The 27,531-nt window shown below is 38.2% G+C and overlaps 1 protein-coding gene across 1 annotated transcript; it reads left to right on the top strand.

Annotated features, from left to right (window-relative positions):
- Nucleotides 1–26,276, top strand: YIPF4 (Yip1 domain family member 4). The gene is made up of 6 exons (XM_059660189.1): nucleotides 1–318; nucleotides 10,553–10,706; nucleotides 12,955–13,126; nucleotides 16,112–16,189; nucleotides 17,552–17,665; nucleotides 22,931–26,276. Exons 1-6 carry the CDS (start codon nucleotides 240–242, stop codon nucleotides 23,066–23,068), a joined length of 735 nt encoding a protein of 244 aa, XP_059516172.1. The 5' UTR covers nucleotides 1–239; the 3' UTR covers nucleotides 23,069–26,276.
- The last annotated feature ends 1,255 nt before the right edge of the window (nucleotides 26,277–27,531 follow it).

Genomic DNA, 27,531 nt, shown 5'->3' with positions numbered 1-27,531 from the left:
TGTCACTGTTATGGTCCTGTCAGGGCGCCGGCGTCGTGGTGTTCGGGCCGTCGCCACGGCGGAGACTTTGCTGGGGCCTCCACGGGGAGCTGCGCTCGTCCCGGACTCGCTTCCGGCCTGCGCTTCCCGGCTCGCGGGCTGCAGCGTAGGGCGCCGGTGCGGGTCGGCGCCGCGGCCGCCTTGGGGCCTGGGCCCAGCCGCAGCCTCCTCCACCGCCGCCGGCTCCCAGCGGCCGCGAGATGCAGCCGCCGGGCCCGCCCCCGGCCTATTCCCCCACCAACGGGGACTTCACCTTTGTCTCCTCAGCAGACGCGGAAGGTGAGGCTGAGCCCCCTCAAGTCCCCTTGCGCCGCAGGACGCGGGGCCCTACGCGGCGGGGTCTTTCTGTTGCCCAGGCGGTCATGGCCGGTGGGGAAGCTGACTGCGCCCGCGGGGCCCGGGGAGGGCCCGGGCGGCGAGGGAGGGGCGTGGGCGCTGTCCGCGTCTCCGGGTCAGCTCCGCCCGCCCCGCGCCGTGGGGGCAGCTGGTTCTGGGCGACTGGCTCACCTCGAGTGAACCACGGAACTCGGAGGTTGTTTTGTGTGTGTGTTTTTATGGAATGACTTGCTGTTACTCAGAAAGGCGACTGGCCAGGGTAGGTGTCAAAGGTGAGAACGAGGAAGGGGAGAGAGCAGTGTTCCTCCGATTTATCCGTTGGTAACTCTTGCTGGGGTTGGATTCTGCGCTGCGAATCCATGGAATCTAATATTCTGCCACCGTCCCAGTTCTCCTCCTGTTTTTTTTTTTTGGGGGGGGGGGGAGGGGTTGACCCGATATTCGGAGAAATAGACCCAGGTATATTTGAAACTGCTTGTACTCCCGCGAGGTGTTGACAATGGCTTCTGCAGATTTCCTTGTGACAACTGTTTGGACGAAGCAGTTGTGCCGGGGAGTTTTTTCTCCAGCACGGGAAGTGCTGTTCTCCTCCTTTTCTCTGTTCCCTACCAGGCTTGGGAAGTGCAATCTTTCTCTGCTAGTCATTTTCAAGTGTTAGTTTTAATACCCTTCTGTGCGCACACCAGTGGTTTTCCAGTGACCAGACTTACTGCCTAACATGAAAAAATAAATTATACGTAGCTATAGAATTTCAGTCTGGAGAAGAACGTAGTATTTCCTCAAATCCGGTTTCATAGTGCATCAGTTAGTATTGCTGGTTTTCCCTCCTCCCCCTTGTTTTGCTTTTTGATTGTTGTTTTTTTTTTAAAGTAGTACTGTAGTGTTGGTTATAATTTAAAATGTAAAATAAAAAAATTTACCGATCATAAAGAAGGTAGCTGATCCATTTCTCTCTCTTTTTTTTCTCCAATTACCGTTTACATTCGGTATTATTTTGTACTAGAGGCCCGGTGCACGACATTCATGCACTGGGGGGGGGGGTCCCTCAGCCTGGCCTGCGCCCTCTGGCAGTCGGGGACCCTGGGGGGATGTCCCCCGAGGGGTTCTTAGCACAAGGTTTTATTAGACAGGATAGGATAGGATTGGTTTCAGGTGTACAGCATAGTAGATAAACAGTGTACTTTACAAAGTGTTCTTCCCTGTATTTCCAGTACATCTGACACCATACAGAGTTCTTACAACATTATTGACTATATTTCCTATGCTGTACTTTATATCCCCATGACTATTTTGTAACTTCCAATTTCTACTTCTTAATCCCTTCACCTTTTTCACCCAGCCCCCCAACTCCCTCTATATTTGGTGAAATATATTTTTTTTTTAAATATATTTTATTGATTTTTTACAGAGAGGAAGGGAGAGAGACAGAGAGTTAGAAACATCGATGAGAGAGAATCATCGATCAGCTGCCTCCTGCACATCCCCCACTGGGGATGTGCCCGCAACCCAGGTACATGCCCTTGACCGGAATCGAACCCGGGACCTCTCAGTCCGCAGGCCGACGCTCTATCCACTGAGCCAAACCGGCTTCGGCTGGTGAAATATATTAACCCAAAAGATTTTGGTTTGTTTCATCTATTTTCTTTTTTTTTTATTTTTTTTTTTATTTTATTGGTTTGTTTCATCTAAATTTTGTAGCATAGTGCTTAGGGAGGCATATCCATGTTAATTTTCCCAGACTTTAGAAGTCTATCGTTGAGTATCAGAACCTAATGTTTGTTCAAGTTACTTTATGTATATACTGTTCATACCTCCCTTTCCCCTAGGAATTACCTTTCTTAAATACACCTAAGAAGTCTGACAGAGTAATATAATGAGCTAAGGTATTGACTATACACTAAGTCAAGAAACCTGGAATAATTAAAATCTGTAAGGTTTAGTCAAACTTTTCCATCTAGCTTTTAAGGATATATAGACTCCCTGTATATCCAACGACATATCCTATATAATAAATCCCTAGTACGCAAATCGACCGAACGGCAGACCAACCGGTCACTATGACACGCACTGACCACCAGGGAGCAGATGCTCAATGCAGGAGCTGCTCCCTGGTGGTCAGTGCACTCCCACAGGGGGAGTGCTGCTCAGCCAGAAGCCAGGCTCACGGCTGGCGAGTGCAGCAGAGGTGGCAGGAGCCTCTCTCACCTCCGCAGCAGTGCTAAGGACCCCCGAGGGGGTCCCAGACTGTGAGAAGGCGAAGGCCACGCTGAGGGACTCCCTCCCCAGTGCACGAATGTCGTGCACCGTGTCTCTAGTAAACATATAATAACACCATCTGTTTAACGTTACACAACTTAAATTTACAGAGTATTTTAAGCAAATGTCTTAGTTGGTCTTTATAAGAATTCTGCTGAGTTTTAGTATTCTTGTATTTTATAATAAAACAGCTTAGAGAAGTTCAGTAACTCCACATGAAGGATATGGAATTGAAATCGAGGGTTCTGTCTCCTCAAATTTCTTTCCACTAAACCATGATGCCTCATATTTTTGTAAATTGAATACAGTAGGTCCTTGGGTTACGTTGGAGATCTGTTCCTATGGACGTAACCCAGTCGGAAACCACCTACTTTAGCACCTACGTCACTCACATGGGGCACATACACAGCTGTAATGAAGTGAAACAGTAAAAAAAATTTAAAAGAAAGATAATAATTCCTGACCTTTACTTGTGGTAAATAAATAGTAAAAAACATAAAGCACATATGTACATATGTTGAAATTACGGAACTTTTTTTTTAATATAAATAAATGGGAGATGGTGATGTAACCACGAAACGACATATGTCGAATCCGACGTAACCCAAGGACTGTCTGTAGTGTATCTGGAGTATAGTGTTAAGAGACTTGGGTTGCATCCTGGCTTTACCAATTACTATCTCCGTGATATTGGGCAGGTTACTTAGCCTCTCTTAACCTCATTTTTCTTATATAGAAAATGGGAATAATAATACCCACGTGCTCAAATATTTTGCAAATGCAAAGCACTTACGATTATATCTGGCAGAGTTAAGTGCTCAGTACATGTTAATGCTGCTGCTGCTTGGATTTCAGTATTAACTCGCCCCACACTTAGTTTTTATTGTTCTCTAGCAGGAACATTTTACTCTGCAACTCAAAGTCTTTTCTCTGAGTCTTAAGCATATCATGTAAATTCTTGCTTCTTGTTTTTTTGCTGTTTCTCCAACTGAATCTTTTTGGCTCATAGATGTTTTTCAGTGTATACCTTTCTTCTGTCCACATCTCTCTCTCTCTTAATAATACCTATCCTTACTATTTGACCACACATATCCTTTGTCCAAAAATCTGCCTTGATGTTCCATATCTATGCATATCCTAGTCCTCATGCTTAAAATGCCTTTCTCCTTCTCATCCCAAGTTGAAACTTTTAAACTAAACTCAAATGCTCCTTCCTGGGTGAAACCTTGCTTAACTGTCCCTCATAAACAGAAACTTTTCTCTCTCTCTCTCTTTTTATAAAATACTTTTATTTATTTATTTATTTACTTACTTACTTACTTACTTATTTATTTTTATTGATTTCAGAGAGGAAGGGAGAGGGAGAGATAGAAGCATCAGTGATGAGAGAGAATCATTGATCAGCTGTCTCCTACTGGGGATCGAGCCCACAACCTTGACTTGTGCCGTTGTCCGGAATCGAACTGGGACCTTTCAGTCAGTAGGCCAAAGGTTCTCTCTCTTTTTAAAAAACATATTTTTATTGATTTCAGAGTGGGGGAGAAGGATAGAAACATCAATGATCAGAATCATTGTTCGGCTACCTCCTGCACACCCCCTCCTGGAGATCGAGCCCACAACCCAAGCATATGCCCTGACCGGGAATCAAATCGTGACCTTCTGGTTCATAGGTAGATACTCAACCCCTGACCTACACCAGCTGGGCTCTATTTTTTCTATATCCCAACACCTACCACAGAATCCAGAATATAAATGACATAGAATAATTGTTTGTTACAGGAATAAATGACTTCTGCTTTTGTCTCATGTGATATTAATACTTGGGACTATAAAACTTAGAACATTTTGGATGGAATAACTAAAAAAATCACTTAATTTAGAGCCAGAATACTTCAGTTAAAGTCCCAACTCTTATAGAAGCTATGTGATATTGGGCAAGTTACACTACTTCTATAAGCTATAAGTGTCTATTTTGTCACATACTAGTATAAAATGAAAAGTACACCACTTACAGGAATATTGTGGGAATTAAAGTCTAGTATAGAAGTCTTTAAGACAATCTTATGAATTTATTTTGTATCAGACAAATAGTAATTCTTTGCCTAGTTTATGTCCACAGACCGTCAGCATTGGCTTTATCTGGATGCTTAGTAATGCAGAATCTGCCTTATGCATAATTTGCATTTGAACAAGATCCTTCAGTGATTTATGTGCACATTAAAGCTTGAGCCCTAACTGGTTTGGCTCAGTAGATAAAGCATCGGCCTGCGGACTGAAGGATCCCAGGTTCGATTCCTGTCAAGGGCATGTACCTTGGTTGTGGGCACATCCCCAGTAGGGGGCGTGCAGGAGTCAGCTGATCAATGTTTCTCTCTCATTGATGTTTCTAACTCTCTATCCCTCTCCCTTCCTCTCTGTATAAAAAAATCTACAAAATATATATTTTTAAAAATAAAGCTTGAGAAGCACTGATTTAGAATGTTATGAAAGATCAGAAGATGATGAATTTTATTTTAGCTAGACGATCAGGGATAATTTGATGGAGGTGATATTTTGCAAACTCTGAAGGATAGATAATGTTTTGTATATGTAGGATAGAGAGAATACCTTCATGTGCAAAGGGGCTGCATGTGAGGAAGTCCTGACTACAAGAAATGGTCTACTAGATTTTAAAAATATCATTGTACATAATAAATGTTGTAAAGGTATGCTTGAATGGAGAAAGTAGTTAATTGTGTAGGAAGGGTTCTAGGAAGTCTTCAGGGTCAGATGAAGTATATGTTGAAGGATTAGTAGGAATTTTGCAGATTAAAAAGATGGAAGAGCATTCACTTAAGAACTACGAAGTAAAATAATTAGTGGAGGCAATTCCTGTAGCTTATACTTGTGAGTCCACAGAGTCCTAAAACAATGCTGATTTAGACCATGAACTCTTTGGAGTTAGAAACTGTGCTTTATTCCCAGTATCATCATACCCAATGCCTACCACAAAGCCTGGCACCTATCAGGAACTCAGTAATTGTTTGATGAATGAATGGAGGACATGATACTTCTCGATTAAGATAAAGGTGTTATGGGGGTGGGAGTTGGGAGGAGAAGGGAAAAGAAGGGTATCTGTAATACTTTGAACAATAAAGATAAATTTTAAAAAAAGATAAAGGTGGTGTGCTACTGGAACTGGTACCCTGATCTTAGACTTCCAGCCTCCAGAACTATGAGAAATAAATTTCTATTGATTATAAGTTATCTAGTCTGAGGTATTTTGTTGTAGCAGCCTGAATAGACTAAGGCACTCCTGTGTAAAAATGATAGTATCTACAACTCATAGTACATTATTGTGATCAGTAAGTTCTAGACATAATAAGTAATTATTGTTTTGATTAAATGATAATTTTTTTGTTTATTTGTTAAGGTGATCAAACATCTAGCCTACTCTTGTATGAAGTTCCCTCTCTCCAGAAAGGATATCACCTCTAATACAAGTTAGTAGTATAGATAGAGGAATCTTCAGTTTTTTCTTAAAAAAAATTCCCTACTTGATTTTTTAAAAATTATATCCGTGTAGGTATTATCACAAATATCATCTATATGATATGCTAATGAATTATAATACATGGTATTTAATGGGTGCAAGAACAGTTTTTCTTTCCTACTTGAAAATTGAAAATGACTTTTTAGCCAACCTTTCTTGGGGAGAAAACGGTAATTAAGCAAGGTTTATCATTTTAAAAAATTAATCTATTTTCATAAATTTTAAACTCAAAGCATTACACAAATCTATAAATGGGATAAAACTGCATAAAACTATATGCACATGCAAATAAATACATATAAAACTGGTAAAATCTGAGGGTCTGTTAGTGTCCTAGTTTTGATCTATATATATATATATAAAAGCCTAAGTGACCGTTAACGTCCAAACAACCGGAATGACCAGTCACTATGATGCACACTGACCATCAGGGGGTAGATGCTCAATGCAGGAGCTGCCCCCTGGTGGTCAGTGTGCTCCCACAGCCAACCTCCCGTGGCTTCTCCCCCTAGCCAGCCAACCTCCTGCAGCCACTCACCCCTGGGCCAGCCAGCCAACCTCCTGCGTCTCTCTCTCCCATTCCCCCCCACCGGCCAACCTCCTGCAGTCCATCGCACTGGCTGGCCGGCCTCCTGATGGCCCTGATCAGGGGGCTGGCCAACCTCCTGCGGTCCCTCCCCCTAGCTGGCTGGACCCCCAACAGGCTGGCTAACCTCCCGGGGTCCCTCGGGACCCCACACATGCACGAATTCATGCACTGGGCCTCTAGTAGTTACATAAGAAGCCTGGACCCCAGGCTTCCCTCCGGCTGCCTGCACCACCTGGTCTTCCCTCGCAGCCCCAGCTTCGTCCGGAAGGTTGTTCGGGAGGACGTCCAGTCTAATTAGCATATTAAGCTTTTATTATTATGGATACTACACTTGACCGAGTTCTTCCTTATCTTTCAAAGTGAAGTTCTCAGGCTGAATAGAAAATTCAGAGAAAGGATACCTCACCCATTCATACACTTGAATTGAAAGAGAGAGAAATTACTGTTAAATTTTGTTTTGCAGTTTTCCCAGGTGACTTTCAATAAAACTTGAAATGTCCTCATTCTGAGCCCAAACAGCAGTGGAAACATTTTTAAGGTTTCCCTTTGCAATAGATTTTTTTCAAAGAATATTTCCTCTTAAATCCACATTTTTATTATCTTTACACATTTCCTAGAAAATAACAAGAATATTTTACATAGTGTAATAAGAAAGAACTAATTTACAATTAGTGTTTTAGCCCAGCCAGTTGAGCTAACCGACCCATGAACCAGGAGGTATGGTTAAATTCCTGGTCAGGGCACATGCCCAGGTTGTGGGCTCGATCCTTAATAGGGGGCATGCAGGAGGCAGCCAATCCATTGATGTTTCTACCCCTCCCTCCCTCTCCCCTCCTCTCTCTAAAATTTAAAAAAAAAAAAAAAGAATAAAATAGTGTTTTAAAATTCTGAATACCTATCCTAGAGTTAAGAACCAAGCTAGCTCTTTCTTACTCTGGTTTAATTTAAGACAGCTGTGCTCTTGAAGTGATTTGGAATCTTTTTCTTTCCTTTGTTTTTTGTTTGCTTTTTAATGCTATTCTTGTTTTAGTTTGCTAACATGTTAGGCTAACTACCAATTTTTAAACTTTTCTGTTGTTTTGTTCTCACACTGATTGTGTCTTGGTGGTACTGGGGGATGTGTCAAACTGCTGTTGCTGGCATTCCTACATATATATCCATGATATTTTCCCACTTTGCATGGAATGGAAAATATTACAGGATTATAAGCTAAAGGTGCCTTTTTGAGATTCTGGCATCCATGCTATGACAAATTGCTAAACATATACAATTCTTTATTACAGCATTCCTTAACACTATAATTTATACATCCTTTTTTGGTTTAGATTAAGTGTAGCCCCTTCTACAGGGCAGGAAACAGTTGTTAAGATCCTTTCCTGCCTCATAATTCCAAAACCTTTAATGTCACTGCTGTACTAATGACTTCCTGATCTAAATCTTCCTCTTGTTAAGTCAAGAAAAACATTTCTTGTACCTAATGGAATGGAATTTTAGTTAAATTTTAACTCATTTTCAACTGAGATTAAGACAAGCAGAAAGTAATTTTGAGAGAATATTTTTTAATTACAAGATTCTATGATGGCATCTACAAGAACTAATTTTAAACTTTAGGGAAGGACAGTAAATTCAAAAGTACTTACATTTTATCTCTGAGTAAACTGTATTATAAAACCTTTTTAGAATCATACAGTGTTAAATCTGGAAAGGAATAGGAAACTGGAGACCAGAGGACATTAATGATTTGCTGTAATTAGTAGCTAAGCTAGGATTTAGCTTCATTTTATTATAATTAAATGGTTGCAGGAGTTCTCACAACCAGACTAGGTTATGACTCATAATTGATCCACTCTTTGAAGTTTTAGCCAAAATTATAATGGCTTTTCTCAAAAGCTAACCTAAAATTTAGGTTAAAATTTAGCTTTTTAAAATATATATATATATGTGTGTGTGTGTGTATGTATATATATATATACACGTGTGTGTGTGTGTGTGTGTGTGTGTGTGTGTGTATATATATATATATATATATATATATATATATATATACATGCTGTCTGTGGTCTCCAGAGAAGGCATGTCTATGTTAAGAATGTTTTGGGTTGCCTGGCTGGTGTGATTCAGTGGTTGAGGTCCCTGGTTTGATTCCTGATTGGGGCACATGCTTGGGTTGCAGCCTTGAACCCCTATAGGGGGAGTGAATGATGTTTATTCTCTCTATCCTTACTCCTTCCTCCCTCTCTAAAAAATCAATAAAAATATGTTTTTTTTAAAAAGAATGTTTTGGGTTGCTGTTGCCAAAATTATTTTCTAAAGTACCACTCCAGTTATGTGGCTTCTAGTTAACAACAGTGATGGTTGTTTACTAGTGCATATTTCCTGGTCCTACAGATGTCTTTTTTCTTAACTCCCGTATGACCTCAAGCAAGTCCTTTACTCTCCCCATTTTTTTTTTTACCAGAATATGTGATATTTGTACTTCTGTGATTATTTTAACCTCTAAGCTAGTGTGCAGACTATGAATGGAATTTATTTTGTAATCTGGGAAACTGAATCTCTTCACCTTTTTTAGAGGTGACCTAAAAAACCTTTTATTTTTGCCAAAACTAAAGATGTAATTATATAAAGAGAAGAGTTAGCTGAAATAGCAGGGAACTCTTACTAGTTAGATTTATCCAGAACTAATCTTTGACGTATAAAGTACTTAACATAAGTATTTGGTGATTTAAATGAAAGAACATATGAATAAATACATTAAAAAGTAGAGAAAAATTATCTATAGTTTTTCTTTAGGCAGTAAGTTATGTCTAAAGGTTTGTGTGTATATATATATATATATATATGTAATGCCTTTGAAAATAATTTATACAGTCACTTTGTTCTGTATAATGTACATAATAATGAAGGGAATGCAAGATGATATCATGTGATTTATTTTGTATGAATCTGCCATTTAAAATTTAAAGTGATTCTGAAAGCAACAAATGAACAAACAAGAAAAACTCATAGACACAGGCAGCAGTGTGGTAGTTACCAGAGGGAAGGTGGATTGGGAGATTGAAAAGGATAAAGGGAGTAAAAAATATGGTAATGGAAGAAGATTTGATTTTAGGTGGTAGGCACACATTGCCATATAGAAGTGACATAGAATTGTACACTTGAAACCTGTATAATTTTATTAACCAGTGTCACCCCAATAAATTTAATTTAAATAAGTAAATAAATAAGATCTGGCCAGTGTCTTCAATGGATAGAGCATAGGCCCATGTAGTCTCAGGTTTGATTCCTGGTCAGGGACACATACCTTGGTTGCAGGTTTGATTCCCAGCCCAGTTTGGGTGCATCAGGAGCCAACCAATCAATGTAATCTCTCTCACATTGATGTTTTTCTCTCTCGCTCTCTCTTCCTCCCTTGCACTCTAAAATCAATGGGAAAAATATATCCTTGGTGAGGGTTAACCAAAAATAAATAAATAAAACAAAAGCATTGAAAAAAATTTTTTTTAACTTATTAAGTGTAGATCAAGCATGTCAAACTCAAAGGCTAACACAGGCCAAATAAACACAAGTTTGACATGCTTGGTGTAAATTCTGGTACCAGTCCAGCTAATTAGCTATGCGACTTTTTTCATCTTTCATTTTCTTGTTGTAAAATAAAAGATGATATTTAGATACCTTTAAAATATGAAAATGGTATGTAATAGTAGGTCTTCAAATGCTAGTTATGTTAGTTGAATTTGTGCTTATATTATAAATTCACACATTATTCCTTGGTTTATAATTTTGTCCTCTTTTCTCCTAAGACCTCAGTGGTTCAATAGCAGCCCCAGATGTCAAATTAAACCTTGGGGGAGATTTTATTAAAGAATCTACAGCCACTACATTTCTGAGACAAAGAGGATATGGATGGCTTTTGGAAGTTGAAGATGATGATCCAGAAGATAACAAGCCACTCTTGTATGTAAAAATATGTATTATTGTATTATTATTTATGTATTATTATTTTAAAGTTAGTTTGTGGAATGATTATAGTCTTTTATTATTATTTAAAGATAAGTATGGAAAATCTTAACCTTTTTTGTCAAAAAATTTGGCTATTTTCAGTTTATTAGTGATCATTAAAACTGAGGAATTAATATTTTTAACCTATTAAATTGCAGAAATTAAAGGTTGCATGTTTGAGTCTGGTCAGGGCACATACCTAGGTCGCGGGTTTGGTCCCGGGTCGGTGCATAAAGGAGGCAGCCAATCAATGTTTCTCTCAACATCGATGTCTTTTTCTCTCTCTCTTCCTCTCTGTCTCTCTCTTTCTCTGTGGTTTATGTCTTTCTCTCTGAAATCAGTAACTTCAGGTGAGGATGTAAATAAATAAATAAATAAATATTGCAAAAAGTAAAAGAATCATAATCCTCTCTTACACACACACACACACACACACACACACACTCTCTCTCTCTCTCTCTCTCACACACACTTTAAACTGTTAGGTCTTACCTGGGCCTATAGCTATCTTAAGTAAACATAACAATTTTTTTATTTTTTTTAATGTGAAGTCTAAAAAAGCAGACCACTTGGTTGCTTGTTGTGGAAATTCAGTTTAAGACCATTTAAGATTTCCAAAAAGATGATTGCCCTAGCCAGTTTGGCTCAGTGGATAGAGTGTCGGCACCAGATTGAAGGAATCTGGGTTCGATTCCGGTTAAAGTCACATGCCTCGGTTGCAGACTCGATTCCCCGTCCTAATCGGGGCACATGAGAGAGGCAACCAATTGATGTGTCTCTCACATGGATGTTGCTCTCTCTGTCTCTTGTCCTCCCTTCCACTCTCTCTAAAAAGTCAATGGCAAAATATCCTTGGGTGAGGATTAACCAAAAAAAAAATAAGATTATCACTCCCAAATGTCTCCCATATAGAAATTCTAAAGCTACCACTAAGGACTATAGAGAGACTTACTTTTTTTTTTTTTTTAATGACTATGTTATCACTTGGAAAAAATCTGAAGAATTTAACAATTTTGAAAAGAACCAATAGCTTTATAAAATTGAGGTATTACCAAGTTATTCTCTGTAGTAATTATTGATAGATGAAGTACTAAAACATCTTATTTCTATGTTGATATACCATATTTTATCAAATATAAGATACTATGGATTATAGGGTGTAGTTATATTTATCAATAAGAAAGAAAAACTGCTTAAGACAGCATAAAGCTGAGGACATCAAAGGGCTATCTCCTTGGTATAAAGATAAAAGAAATAACCCACCATACAAAACGAGACATCAGGGGAGTTTATTTTTCTCAATTTGGCACTGGATGGGGTATTGGAAGAAAACTTTCCCCTGAGAATGTAAGCCCTGTACCAGTTCTCATCTAGGATTGCAGTCTGAGTTATGTGTACGGTCCAAAAAAGTCTCAAGCAGGAAATTATATTTAAAGTCCCAAATTGGTAGTGCCTTTAGAAGACTGGCAAAAGGAAAGGCAGTTCTTGGAAACACTTGGCTTCCTTTCAGGCTAACATAATTGTAAGACACCAGCGAATGTGAGATTCATCCCAACTTTAGAGATGTTAAAATGCTGAAAATGCATACTTTGGAATCAGTGATATATGGTACTTCAAATGCAAATGCTTTGTTGACCTGTAGAGACTATGCCATTATATTTAAACTAGTGCCCCAGTGCACAGATTTGTGCACATTGAAAGGAATTAATTAGAAGGTGGCCAGCAGGGGTGAAACTGGCAAGGCTGGCCAGACACGCCCTGGAGCCAATCTTCAGCAGTCCTTCCCCAGCTGGCTGCACCTGGGGCAACTCGGCAGCTCGAAGGTTGTCTGTAGAGTGAGTGGGGTCCCTCTGGCAGGTGGGATCCCTCAGCCTGGCCTGCAGGGATCAGGCCAAAACCAGCTCTCCGACATCCCCCAAGGGGTTCTGGATTGTGAGAGGGCAGTTCTCGGGTGACGCACCCCAGAATTAGGCTCCCTCCTCTCTTGTTCCAGGTGCATCACCCAAGAACCACCGCTGCCAAGTCACCACAGCTTGGCAGCTCCTGCATTGAGTGTCTGCTCCCTGGTGGTCAGTGCGCATAATAGCTACCGGTCGGATGGTCGCTTAGCCTTTTATATATATAGATATAGATATAAGTTCTACTACACATGTCTCCATATTCACAAGTGTGCCTTTTAAATTTTTTTATTTTACAATTATAGGGAAGAATTGGATATCGATCTGAAGGATATTTACTACAAAATCCGATGTGTTTTGATGCCAATGCCATCACTTGGTTTTAATAGACAAGTGGTGAGAGACAATCCTGACTTTTGGGGTCCTCTGGCTGTTGTCCTTTTCTTTTCCATGATATCATTATATGGACAGTTTAGGGTAAGTATATCTTACATTATATAAATTCTAAATTTTTCAGGAGTTTAAAAATTAAAGATAGCCAAATATTAACTATCATAGGACATTACATTTGAGAAATGCTTTACCGCTATGCATTATTTCTCATTGTTCATCTCTATAATTATTTTTTTAAATATATATTTTTATTGATTTCAGAGAGGGAGAGAGAGAGACAAATATCAATGATGAGAGAAAATCATTGATCAGCTGCCTCCTGCATGCCCCCATCGAGCCTACAACCCAGGGATGTGCCCTGACCAGGAATCGAACCATGACATGCTGGTTCATAGTTTGATGCTCAGAAACTGAGCCACACAGGCCAGGCTTTTAGAACTATTCTTAATTATGTGGGAAGTACCTTACATTAATGCTTTTCAAACTTTTCCACATTATCATCCACATAGGAAATATTAATATTTGGCCCTAACCCTTTTGGCTAAGTGGGTAGAGCATTGGCCTGCGGACCAAAGGGTCCCAGGTTCGATTCCAGTCAAGGGCACGTACCTTGGTTGCTTCTCCCTGGCCCAGGCCCTGCTCTGGGCTCCTGCAAGAGGCAACCAGTTGATGTGTTTCTCTCACATCAGTGTTTCTCTCTGTCTTTCCCTCTCTTTTCTACTCTCCCTAAATGTCAGTGTAAAAATATCCTCTGGTGAGGATTAACCAAAAAGAAAAGAAAACATTAATATTTGTATAGTGACTGGGGTAAATCGCTGGAACTAATCCCTTCTGACCAGAAGTGACCAAAATGGCTGCCCGTGCTCTTACTGATTTCCCCAAGGGATGAAGAGTTGTAAACACAAAATTCATAATCATGTTCTTACCTTTTTCTCATTTTTAGTTCTGTTTTTTAAAATAGACATTTTAATAAATGAGGGTAGGGATTCCATCAGTATTTGTTTTGGGTTTTTTTTGGTTTTTTTGACTTTTTTATATATATATTTTTTATTGTTGATAGTATTACAGATATCTCCCATTCCCACCCTCACCCCCCACCCCAAGTATTTGTTTTTATATAATACTTTCCTACTTTCAGGGCCTTTATCATCAAAACACAACATACACAGATCACTCCCTCATCCTGAGATTGTTTCAGCTTTAGGCATTTGGAGCTCCTTCAGATTAGCTTCAGTGTCCTTTCAAAATATTCCCATCCTTTTTTGAGCACTTTCTTTCCTCTGACTCTACAAAGTGTTCTGGGCCTGTCTTTTACCTGCTTCAGCCCTGGAATCAGGTATTTCTCTAAGGCAGTGGTTCTCAACCTTAGCTGCACATTAGAATCACCTGGGAATCTTTTTAAAATCCTGATTTCTGGGCCTCATCCTCCGGAAATTCTGTTTCTTTGTTACTAATGTTGTGGCCCCACCCCATAACAAAGAAACAGAATTTCCGGAGGATGAGGCCCAGAAATCAGGATTTTAAAAAGATTCCCAGGTGATTCTAATGTGCAGCCAAGGTTGAGAACCACTGCTCTAAGGAATCCTAGTTCCTTTTTTTTTTTTCTTTTTTTAAAAAAATATATTTTATTGATTTTTTACAGAGAGGAAGGGAGAGAGACAGAGAGCTAGAAACATCGATGAGAGAGAAACATCGATCAGCTGCCTCCTGCACATCTAGTGGGGATGTGCCCGCAACCCAGGTACATGCCCTTGACCGGAATCGAACCTGGGACCTTTCAGTCCGCAAGCCGACGCTCTATCCACTGAGCCAAACCGGTTTCGACCCTAGTTCCTTTTATTAGGGAATGATATTTAGAAACCAGAACCTGGGCAATAAGAATGCTTATGTAGCTGCTGGGTGTCATTATTTCTAGACTCCAAGTAAACAGAAGATGGTAATGTATGCACATATTATTATGCTAAGTCTCAGGAGTTAAAATGATCTGAAATGTCTTTAATTCTATTACTTGGATAAATGTGTGATTAATATAAACTTTAAAGACCTCCCAAGAAGATTGGTAACCTGTTTCAGGGATGAATTTTCCTTGCAGGATGGTGAAAATCAGGGGGTTGGGAGTAAACTCTGTGTTCTCTTTTTACAGTAATCTTTTATAGTTCTTGAAGTACTGATGTGTCCTTAGGCAATTGATCATTGCTAATTTTTTTTTTCATACTTTATTAAATACTAGAGGCCTGGTGCACGAAAATTCGTGCACTTGGGGAGGGGGGTCCCTCAGGCACACCTGCGCCCTCTCGCAGTCCAGGACCCCTCGGGGGATGTCTACCTGCTGGCTTAGGCCTGCTTCCCAGGGTATTGGGCCTAAGCTGGCAGTCAGACATCCCATTGGCAGCCTGGGAGCCCTCAGGGGTTGTCCACCTCCCAGGGGAGCAGGCCTAAGCCACAGTCGGACATCCTTAGCACTGCCAAGAAGGCGGGAGAGGCTCCCACCACTGCTCCGCTCACAGCCGTCAGCCCGGCTTGTGACTGAGCGGAGCTCCCCCTGTGGGAGCACATTGACCACAAGGGGGCAGCTCCTGCATTGAGCATCTGCCCCCTGGTGGTCAGTGTGCATCATAGCAACTGGTCGTTCCAGGTCGTTCCGCCATTGGGGTCAATTTGCATATTGCCCTTTCATTATATAGGATTTCAGAAAGGAAGGGAGAAGGAGAGAGAGATAAAAATATCAATGATGAGAGCAAATAGCTGCCTCCTGCATGCCCTCCCACTGGGGATAAAGGCACAACCGGGTCATGTGTCTTGATTGAGGAATCTGTGACCTCCTGGTTTGTAGGTCAGCTCTAACAATTGAGCCATGCCAGCGGGGCTAAATTTTCAATTTGAATCTAAACTTACATTCATATTTTATTCTTACTAAGTTTTGTAAAGATACCTGGGAAACCAAACAAACTCCCTATGACCTGAAATTGGGTATACCAACGTATCTTATATGGTAGGTAATTGAGTTCCTAGGAACTTCCCAGCTTATTTGGTACAAAGAATTAATTGCATGAATTTTTTCCCCCTTAGGTGGTATCATGGATTATAACTATTTGGATATTTGGTTCACTAACTATTTTCTTACTGGCCAGAGTTCTTGGTGGAGAGGTAAGTGGTTAATTTTAAAAATAGCCTTTGTTTTCTATGGTAAGCTTTATTTTTGAGCTGCAGATGCCATCAGTGGCTATATTCATCATAAGTACTAGTATTTCTTGTTCCAGAATTGCTTTTAACTTATGCTCCTTCCTTTAAGAGGATCAACATATTAGTATTGTATATACTCAATAATGTTATAAGAAAGGAAGTAGAAAGAAAAGATCCCATCTCATTCGTAAGTAATGACAGCTTTTTAGGGAACCATACAATTTATTCTCTGTTACAGCATTCTCAAAGTTTTTGATCTCAGGTCCCCAAAGAGATTTCCTAATGTGTGTTATATTTATTATATTTACCATGTTATAAATTAAAATATAAAATTTTAAAATATATTCATTTAAAATTAAAAATTAAACTAGATTCACTTTAACATAATACATTTTAAAAAAATAACATTTTGCAAAACAAAAGCATTAGAAAGAGTGGTGGTGTTTTATATTTTTGCAAGTACCCTAGTTCCCTCATACCTGCGGTTTTGCTTTCTGCTGTTTCAGTTACCTGTTAGCAACTGCCATCCAAAAATATTAAATGGAAAAATACAGAAGTAAACAATTCATAAGTTTTAAATTGCATACCATTCTGAGTAGCATGATGAAATCTTCTGCCATCCCATGCAGAGAGTGGATTCATCCTCCATGCAGTATTCACCTACTTCTTATTAGTCATTTAGTGTAGGGTACTAGGGTATCAGATCAGAGAGAGAGACCACATTCACACAACTTTTATTACAGTTTAGAATTGTTAATCATTGTTCTATTTTATTGTTGCTTATTTTTACTCTTAAAAAAAAATATATACATATATATATATATATATATATATATATATATATATATATATATATATACACACACACACACACACACACATTATTGATTTCAGAGAGGAAGGGAGAGGAAGAGAGAGATAGAAACATCAATGATGAGAGAGAATCATTGATCAGCTGCCTTCGGCACACCCCACACTGGGGATTGAGCTCGCAACCCGGGCATATGCCCTGACTGGGAATTAAACTGTGATCTCCTGGTTCATAGGTCAGTGCTCAACCACTGAACCATGCTGGCTGGGCAAGTTGTTGTTACTAGTATTCTTACTCTAGTTAGTTTACAAATTAAACTTTATCGTAGTATGTATGCATAGGAAAAAACATAGCACAGTATATGAAATTTGAAATAAGATGAGTATAATACGTCATGATCTCTTCCTAATTCTCACATTATTGAAAGTATAACAAAGAATATGTAAAGTTCAATATTGGTTTAAATGAATATCTAGATTTCTGTGACATTTATTTAAAAATTTAAAACTTCACAGGTTGCATATGGCCAAGTTCTTGGAGTTATAGGATATTCATTACTTCCTCTCATTGTAATAGCCCCTTTACTTTTGGTGGTTGGATCATTTGAAGTGGTGTCTACACTTATAAAAGTAAGTAGTATGTGTCTGCAACAAGCAGAATCCGAAGTAACCGCTTGAGCTAAAGCTGACCCAGTAGTATGTATTATAAAAAGTAGTTTACTATTTTCCAATAACAAAAGTATGATAGTTCTCTGGCTAAGAATATCATAATCTTTTACCTGCTTTAGCCCTGGAATCGGGTAACTCTTTATTAAACGATTAATAATATTTTGGGACAATGATCTTACTGATTTTACCAATGGTATTTCATTTATTTTTCTTTTAATTATCAGAAATTATAATATATGTCTGGGATAAAGAACAGAGAACAAATCAGGCCTGAGGATATTATACTCAGATAATTTTTAAAAAATATATTTTTATTGATTTCAGAGAGGAAGAGAGAGGGAATGATAGAAACATCAGTGATGAGAATCACTGATCAGCTACCTTCTTTATGGAAAATATAATATTTTAAGACCACCACTTTCAGAACTGCCATTACTGTAGCCTCCACACTAAAGTATTTGTTTTTAAGTAGTGCCACTTAATTTTTATTACATTTGGTTTTAAAGTTTATTACTCATTCCAGTATAGAAGAAATTATTTTTTTCAAAATTGGGTAACTACAGGCTAATACTGATATTATATAAGCGTTAGGAATTGAGTAGAATGTGGATTTTGGAACCAGTCAATTCTGAATTGAAACCCTGGTCTGCCACTTATTTGCTGTCTGCCTTGGGGAGAGGAGATACTTTTTCTTACCCTCCTCTGCAAAATGGGAATGTCAACAACTGTTATGAAGATTTTAAATGTAATGCCTAGTAACAGTGCTTGATACAGAGTAGGCAACAAGTGGTAACTGTTATTACAAATATTATCCTATGTAATAAGTAATAAAAGTCTAATATGCAAATCGATTAGAACAACCGGCCGCTATGGCACACACTGACCACCAGGGAGCAGATGCTCAACACAGGAACTGCCCCCTGGTGGTCAGTGCACTCCCACAGGGGGAGCGCTGCTCAGCCAGAAGCCCTGAGCCAGGCTCACAGCTGGGGAGCACACTGGCAATGGCAGGAGCCTCTCCTACATCCACGGCAGTGCTGAGAATGTCCGACTGCTGGCTTAGTCCTGCTCCCCGTGGAGAGAGGGCCTAAGCTGTCAGTTGGACATCCCCTGAGGGCTCCCTGACTGCAAGAGGACACAGGCTGGGGTGAGGGGACCCCCCTCCCCCGAGTGTACGAATTTTGTGCACTGGGCCTCTAGTAAAAGAATATTTTGAGAACATCTTTGTATGTTTGAACATTTTAGAGATCAAGGAGATCTTTTTTCCTTTTTATTGTAACCTTAAACATTTGTTTAAATTGCCATTATTAACACTTAGTTTAAAACTTTTGTAGTGTAGGAGCTAGACCCATGCTGGCATTTAATTATCTAGCCTTAGTGAACATACCACTTTACTGAATCATTCAGAATAACTTCCTGCTCATTTTTTTTTAATTTGGGTTAAAACATGTTTTAATACTGCTGAGACTACACCCAAAATTGCTAAAACTGTGTCTTCTGTTCATTTTTAGTCATCACATTCAACTGAAAATTGGTCCTTAATAGTCTTTATGGAGCATATGAATGTATTATTACAAAATGGAAAATCTTATTTATATCATTAGAAATTTAGGATAAAATTATTTTGAAACTTCACATTTTTCTTTGCCAAATTTGTTTTCCTAATGACTTAATCTTCTGTGTGTAATGAATTATTGTACATGTTCCTTGTTTCAGCCCAAATTTTAAGGAATATGTTGCATTTCTCTCATCATTTAACTACTAGAGGTCCAATGCATGAAATTTGTGCACAGGGGGAGGGGTGTCCCTCATCCCAGCCAGCACCATCTCCAATCTGGGAACCCTCAGGGGATGTCTGACTGCTGGTTTAGGATTGGGCCTAAACCGGCAGTCGGACATCCCTCTCACAATCCAGGATTGCTGGCTCCCAACCCCTCGCCTGCCTGCCTGCCTGATCACCCCCTAACCACTCCCCTACCAGCCTGATCGATGCCTAACTGCTCCCCTGCCGGCCCGGTCACCCTTATCTGCCCTCCCCTGCCAGCCTCGTTGCCCTTAACTGCCTTTCCCTGCAGGCCTAGTCCCCCCCCAACTGCCCTCCCCTGCAGGCCTCTTTGCCCCCAACTGCCCTCCCCTGCTGGCCTGGTCACCTCTAACTGCCCTCCCCCACTGGCCTGATCGCCCACAACTGCTCTCTCCTGACAGCCATCTTGTGATTGTGGGCGCTGCCATGTTTGAGGGCGTGGCAATCAATTAGCATATTTCCTCCGTATTGTCTGGATGCGGCCATCTTTGCGATGGCGTGAGGGACAATTAGCATATTCCCTCTTTATTAGATAGGATAGCATTAAAATACAGTTTAATCTACAACCACTAATCTTTTAAAAATTAAATTTCTATAATTCTTACCAATTGTTAACCATTTATTTATAACAACAAAAATTGAAACATGACACAAATGCAATTTGATCATAATTTTATTTTATATATTTTTCTGTACTTTTCTGTAGGCTTAAAATATTTACCTGGTTTTTGTTCGTTGTTTTTTATTTTTATTTGTTAAAAAAAATTTTTTTTAAATATATTTTATTGATTTTTTACAGAGAGGAAGGGAGAGAGATAGAGAGTTAGAAACATCGATGAGAGAGAAACATTGATCAGCTGCCTCCTGCACATCCCTACTGGGGATGTTCCCACAGCCCAGGTACATGCCCTTGACCGGAATCGAACCTGGGACCTTTCAGTCCACAGGCCGACGCTCTATCCACTGAGCCAAACCGGTTTCGGCTGTTAAATATATTTTTATTGATTTCAGAGAAGAAGTGAGAGAGAGTGGGAGATAGAAACATCAGTGATGACAGAGAACCACTGATTGGCTACCTCCTCCACGCCCCCTACTGGGGATCGAGCCCACAACCTGGGCATGTGCCCTTGACCAGAATCAAACCTGGGACCTTTCAGTCCACAGACGGATGCTCTATATCAGCCGTGGGCAAACTACGGCCCGCGGGCCAGATGCGGCCCGTTTGAAATGAATAAAACTATTGAAAAAAAAGACCGTACCCTTTTATGTAATGATGTTTACTTTGAATTTATATTAGTTCACACAAACACTCCATCCATGCTTTTGTTCCGGCCCTCCAGTCCAGTTTAAGAACCCATTGTGGCCCTCAAGTTAAAAAGTTTGCCCACCCCTGCTCTATAAACTGAGCCAAACCAGCTAGGGATGTTTTTTATTTTTTAACTAGAGGCCCAGTGCACGAAAATTGTGCACTCTTGGGAAGGGGCCTGCCAGGAGGGCACTGAACTGCTTGCTGGCCTGCACCCTCTCGCAGTTCAGGAGCCCTTGGGGGATATCCGACTGATAACTTAGGCCCACTACCCACAGGGAGCGGGCCCAAACCGGCAGTCAGACATTCTTAGTGCTGCCCTGGAGGCAGGAGAGGCTCTCGCCACCACCACTGTGTTTGCCAGCTGTGAGTCTGGCTTCTGGCACACTGACCACCAGGGGGCAGCTCCTTCATTGAGCGTCTTCCCCCTGGTGGTCAGTGAGCATCATAGCGATCGGTAGTTCTGCCGTTCGGTCGATTTGCATATTAGCCTTTTATTATATAGGATTATTGTTGAAAGCATTACGTATGTTTCCTTTTCCCCCCCAATAATTCCTTCTAGCCCATCCCTGTGCTGTTGTGTTTTTAGTTTAAAAATCAATAGACGGTTGGACCATCTCAAATACATTTTCAATCAGTATGCCAATATTTTTTACTCTTGTACCAGTGGTTCTCAATTGAGGGCGATTTTCTCCCTAAGGGCATTTCACAATGTCTCAAGACATTTTTGGGTGGCCCAAATTGGTGGTGGAATGTTACTGGTATATAGTAGGTTGAGACAGGGATACTGCTAAACATCCTGCAATGCATAGAACAGCTTCCCCCAACAATTATCCAGCCCAAAAATGTCAATAGTAGTACAAGGTTTAGAAACCCTGCTCTATGCCAAGTCTGTTTCTATCATACTTTCCCTAATTTCTACTCTAGAAGTTCTTTCTTTCATTTTAATCTGTAAATGGCTTCAGTAACTATATCAATAAGTACTACATAAATTTCAAGTGGAAATAATTTAAAATTAGATATGTGTATACTTAGAAAACCACAGTATATTTTATTTAATTAAAGTCTTCACCAAAATGTTATGTTTTTTTCTCCTTTTTATTTAACCCTATATTTCTATCTATTCCTGGGAAAATGCTGGGATACTTAATAAACATTGTATAAAATTTTTATTTAATCTGTGTAAGAAGAGTCAGTTCTCTTTTAGCAATCAAATTTCTTTCAGCAATTTGGCCCAATAATAGTTTTTCCAGAAGTTGCCTTACCTTAAATCACCAAGGACAGTTGTTAAAAGGATTTATAACTAGATCTGTTTCTTAGAAATTCTGATTCATCACAATTAGAGTGAATCTCAGGATTTTCTTTTTTTTTTTTTTTTTTAATATATTTTATTGATTTTTTACAGAGAGGAAGGGAGAGAGACAGAGAGTTAGAAACATCGATGAGAGAGAAACATCGACCAGCTGCCTCCTGCACATCTCCCACTGGGGATGTGCCCGCAAGCAAGGTACATGCCCTTGACCGGAATTGAACCTGGGACCCTTCAGTCCGCAGGCCGACGCTCTATCCACTGAGCCAAACTGGTTTCGGCAGGATTTTCTTTTTAATAGCCACCCTAGGTGATCCTTTTGATTATACATGTTTGATAGCAAAACACTTCATTTGCAGAAGTCAAGAAGAGCAAGTACTAACATTCTTAAAAGTTTTTTTTTAATATATTTTTATTATTTTTTAAAATATATTTTTTATTGATTTCAGAGAGAAAGGGAGAGGGAGAGAGAGATTGAAACATTAATGATGAGAGAGAATCATTGATTGGCTACCTCCTGCACGCCCCGTACTGGGAATCAAGCCCACAAACTGGTCATGTGCCCTTGACCGGAATTGAACCCAGGACCCTTCAGTCCACAGGCCAATGTTCTATCCACTGAGCCAAACTAGCTAGGGCCATTGTTGGAAGTTTTCAACATTCTCAATAAGTTTTACTGCTTACCACCATTGGTTGTCAGGGTTGTTTTAAACAATATTGTAAATATTATTTTTACTCTATAATATGCAAAATGTTAATTGACTTGCTAATATGCTGCCCTTTGTCTTTTTTGTTTGTTTTTTAAAGCTGTTTGGTGTTTTTTGGGCTGCCTACAGTGCTGCTTCATTGTTAGTGGGTGAAGAATTCAAGACCAAAAAGCCTCTCCTGATTTATCCAATCTTTTTATTATACATTTATTTTTTGTCCTTATATACTGGAGTATGATCTAAGTCACATGTGAGTAGAAAAAGACAATGTTACCTTTGCGTGAAGGTTGGGAATTCTTGCTGAAGGGATTGAAGAAAAGCTGTTGCTGATAAAATTTTACATGTTCCAGATATAAAGACAGGTTTAAGGCTTTTTTAAAACAATATTTTGTTTTTGGATTTAATTAAGCAATTGCAGTTATCTGGATTTTTTTTTTTATCAGAATTCTAAATTCTGTTTAATTCTTCATATTCCAGTCAATAAAATATAAAAACATTGTGTTTTTAAGATTGTGTTGCTATTCTCCTAAAAATTTGCCCAAAGCACCTGGAATGGTAATTACACTTCACTTAAAGGGTAAATATGACAACATCCTGATAATCTAAAAGTGCAATTTTTTTCTTTAAAGGATTTCTCTTCACTGTAGATCTTGTAGATTTATATTTATATTTATACATATATATTTATGAAATAATTCTTATTAACAAAATATATTTCTGAATAGTGAAAAATGAAGATATTTTAAATCTGATGCTTAAAATTTTTTTCAATTTGGCCATTAATCTTTTTATTTATAAATTTAAATTTGTTTTTTAATTAATTTTAAAATCTCATACATGTTTCAGTATGTCCTTGTTAAAATTCTTAATAATAACAACTAAAACTAATTTTAACATATGTTGATATAAATTTGGTTTGTTTGGGTGTTTTTAAAAACCATTTTTTAATATCTATACATTAAAAGTTTCTGTTTATCTTCTGACTAAAGGAGCAAAAGGTATAATGGATAAGACATTCATTAAAATTATTAATATGTAGAAAAGCAGTAATATTTATAGCATCAGTAAATATTTTTAAGTGGTATTCCTAAGTCATAAAAGTTGCTTGAAAGAGACCTTTAAAATCTTGTGGTCCTAAACAATGTTACATGAAGTAGAAAAAAATAAGTGCTTCCTAGCTGTTTGTTTTGTGTTATAACACCTTGTCCTGTATTACTTGATATTTTAACAAGTATCAGGCACTCTAACAGATGTACAATATTTCCTAAGGGGGGAAATAGTAAGAAATTTTAGCTAGTGAAATTTTTGTTGCAAATAACTTCATAGACTTTATATCTACCTTTAATTAATATTACCTTGTAAAGTAGATAAAATATTTATGTTCATAAAATAGCAAATGCCTAACTATTAGCAAATTATTGTATTATTTGTTCTGTTCTGAGCTGGAAGAGTTAACTGCTGCCCTCAATATGATAACATGGCCACCTCTTGGTATGTTTTCCTTCAGCGATCTTTTCCATCAGGAAATACCCAGGAATTCTGAACTAGCCTGTAAATTAGCAAGATATCAAGCCCATCTCTCTCCCTTTTACCCTCTCCCCCTTGAAAAAAGAAAGAAAAAACTTACTTTGGGCTGCAGGAAAAGTGAGTCTCTACCTTTGAACCAGAATAATGTGGAAAATTTCATATGCTGATATTTTAAACAAGTTTAAGAAAACAGATTGGAAGCACCAGAGGGATGGAACTTCTGGAACCTAAATAATATGTTGTGAGGAAGGATCTATAGCTACAGAAGCAGTAACTGTAAATATTTGTCATACTGAAGGAATTCCTGAGGATTAATACATTGTTACACTGAATTATTATATTTGATGTCCATATTCTTGACCCTGGAATCTCTTCCTAAAAGCTTGAGGATCCATACTAGGGGATAGAATTTCACTAAGCAATAAGTCAAGGTACTTTAGGACAAAGTACATAAAAAAAGGGTTTAATATTTTTAAGCTATCATGTTTATTCATAATGATGTGAGATAAAATGAGGTATTTGTGTTCTAAAAAGGTTTTAAGAATAACTCATATAATCTTGTAAATTGCCCTGTTTGGGGTATATATAAATACAGTTTTAATGTTTCAAGCTCAGACAACATCTTCATATGTTAATGAGCAAAGCAGTTAAATCACATTGTCAGTTTGAAAACATGATTTGTAAATGTGTGCAAAATACAGTACTGCTACAACTAATAATAAGTTGACCATAACAATGTTCTCTCCTTGAATTTTTATATAGTGTTTTCTAAGTCATATTGATTTTAAATCATGATTTCCAACCTAATTATTTAGTTCATTAGTATTTCTAGAACAGAAATAGCCAATAGTCTCTTCTAGTGTATGTTTTAAGTATTAACAGCTATAGTAATCCTGATGAATGTTAGTCCTCAAAACAATTATGAGGCATATTTACTTCTGTTTCAAAAATTGATTGTAAAATAATTGAAATTTTTATTAAAAATCAAAGTCTATATATAATTTTCATTGTATTAAACATTGTTTAGGAAGATTTGTAAAGTTTTATGAACCATTTCTTATCCCTAAGGTCTTATAAAACAGTTTTATATGTAATAATGTATCTTTCCAAAAATTCCCCAAATGTTAATATGCTAGTACAGAGTTCTAAATGAGTGAAATTTGCATTGACTTAAAATGAGGTAGATATTTTTGTTTAAATAATGTTTAAAATTTAGTTTCTTTTAAAATTTGATGTAATAAAATGAATAAAATAATGCTTCTTCAAACTAACAAAAATAATATTTTTCATATTTAGCAAAACCAATAGAATATTTTAAAATGATTATTACTTATCTTTTATATTTTTATTAAGGCATATTTAGTTATTTTTAGACTTCAGGGAATTGTGACATGTTTGTTTTGCCTTTTTGTTTGTTTCTTTTTGTATGTGTCACATGTTTGTTAAAATATCTTACTTCCATACAGTTCTCTCTTTTTTTGGTATTTGAACAAGTTGCATTTATTGTTTTTCTCTTTGCAACAAAGGAGAACAACACTCAGGATGCAGAGCCATAGATTGTCTCATAGTGTTGAAAAAGACCTATTACAGGATTTAGATTTGTGTTAATATAATTCTTTCCGATTGCATGGCATGGCAGTCTGAAGTAGGTCTTAACAGAGCTAAAAATCGCCCTCAGAACTCTCTGCTCTGATATTTTAGTCACATAAACAAAATAATGGTATTTTATTATCCTCTTTCATAGATTGTTTCTTTAGTTGTTAAACCCTTGTATTATATCTTTGTACTACATTTTAATTTCCCATTAGAAACTGATTTACAAGAGCTCTTTTCCTCATGTGTATAATTTCCCGGCAGTAGTTTGTGTGTTTGAGAATCTGTTGCCACTTTTTAAATAAATCCCGAAATAATGATTTTGACATCAGTGAATACTAGACATTCTTACATCTTTGCACTTGAAATCATGATATTTTCTGAAGAAAGTTGCACTTTGTGAATACATTTACTTTTAACAAACTGGTATAAATTCTTAATCCTAGCATGTCTTTATGGGGTGTAATGGTCTGAAAAGAAATAGCTAAAAAAAATATTCCCTGTGCAGCCATATATAATTAAACATAAAGCTTAGGGTTAGGTCTCTCACTTAAATTTCTTTTGATATGCTGAGATTGCAATTTAAAGGTTAATTTAAGGAAAGATAGCAGAATGATTAAAATGGCATTAGTAAAAATAATTCCTTACTTACATTTTGTATTGGTAGTAATCCTAGTTTCAACTTTATTAATTTTCACCAAGATATCCACAAGTTTTTACTTTAAGATATTTATAGTTTTTTAAAAAACATGTTTATATTGATTTCAGAGAGAGAAAGGGAGAGGGAGAAATAGAAACATCGATGTGAAAACAAAACATCAATGTGAGAGCAAAACATCGATCAGCTGCCTCCTGCATGCCCCCTACTGGGGATTGAGAGTGCAACCCCATGCACCAGCAGGTCACTGGAATCGAACCAGTGACCTGCTGGTGCATGGGATGATGCTCAACCAACTGATCCACACCAGCCGGGCTAATTTATAGTTTGTAAGAGCTTGAAAAAAAAATCCTTCAGCACCCCTTCTGAATAGTTGAGTGGGATACTGGTGCTACCACTGAGATTTTTTTTACTTAGATGCAGTGAGTGTTCATAGCATCATTAGTAATATCCAAAATTGGAAACAACCCAAATAGTCAAATTATGTCACAAGAGAAAACAATAAGATTGCAAGAGCTATAACTACACGTAAGATTTTGGATGCTCTCAAAAACCTAATATCGAACAAAAAGGCCAGACACAAAAGACTATATGCTTTATGGATCTATTTATGTAAAGTACAAAAATAGGATCTTGGTTACTCTTAAATGGGAATGAAGTAACTGAAAGAGGGTACTTGGATTGGGGTTTTAAGATGCTAGTATATTCTGTTTCTTCATGTGGGTTGTGGTTTTGATCCCCGGTTGGGGCACATTTCTCTCTCACATGAATGTTTTGCTTTCTCACTCTCCCTTGATCCCTCCCTCCAACCCTTCCTCCCTTCTCTCTGTAAAATCAATCTCTCTCACATCAGTGTTCCTCTCCCTCTGCCTCTCTCTCAAATTAATAAAAAACATCATATCCTCAGGTGAGGAATTAAAAAA

Source organism: Myotis daubentonii, chromosome 12 (assembly GCF_963259705.1).
Source record: "Myotis daubentonii chromosome 12, mMyoDau2.1, whole genome shotgun sequence".
NCBI classification, from domain to species: Eukaryota; Metazoa; Chordata; class Mammalia; order Chiroptera; family Vespertilionidae; genus Myotis; species Myotis daubentonii.
The sequence above is the reverse complement of the archived record's forward strand: the minus strand, read 5'-3'. Positions and strand labels throughout refer to the sequence as shown.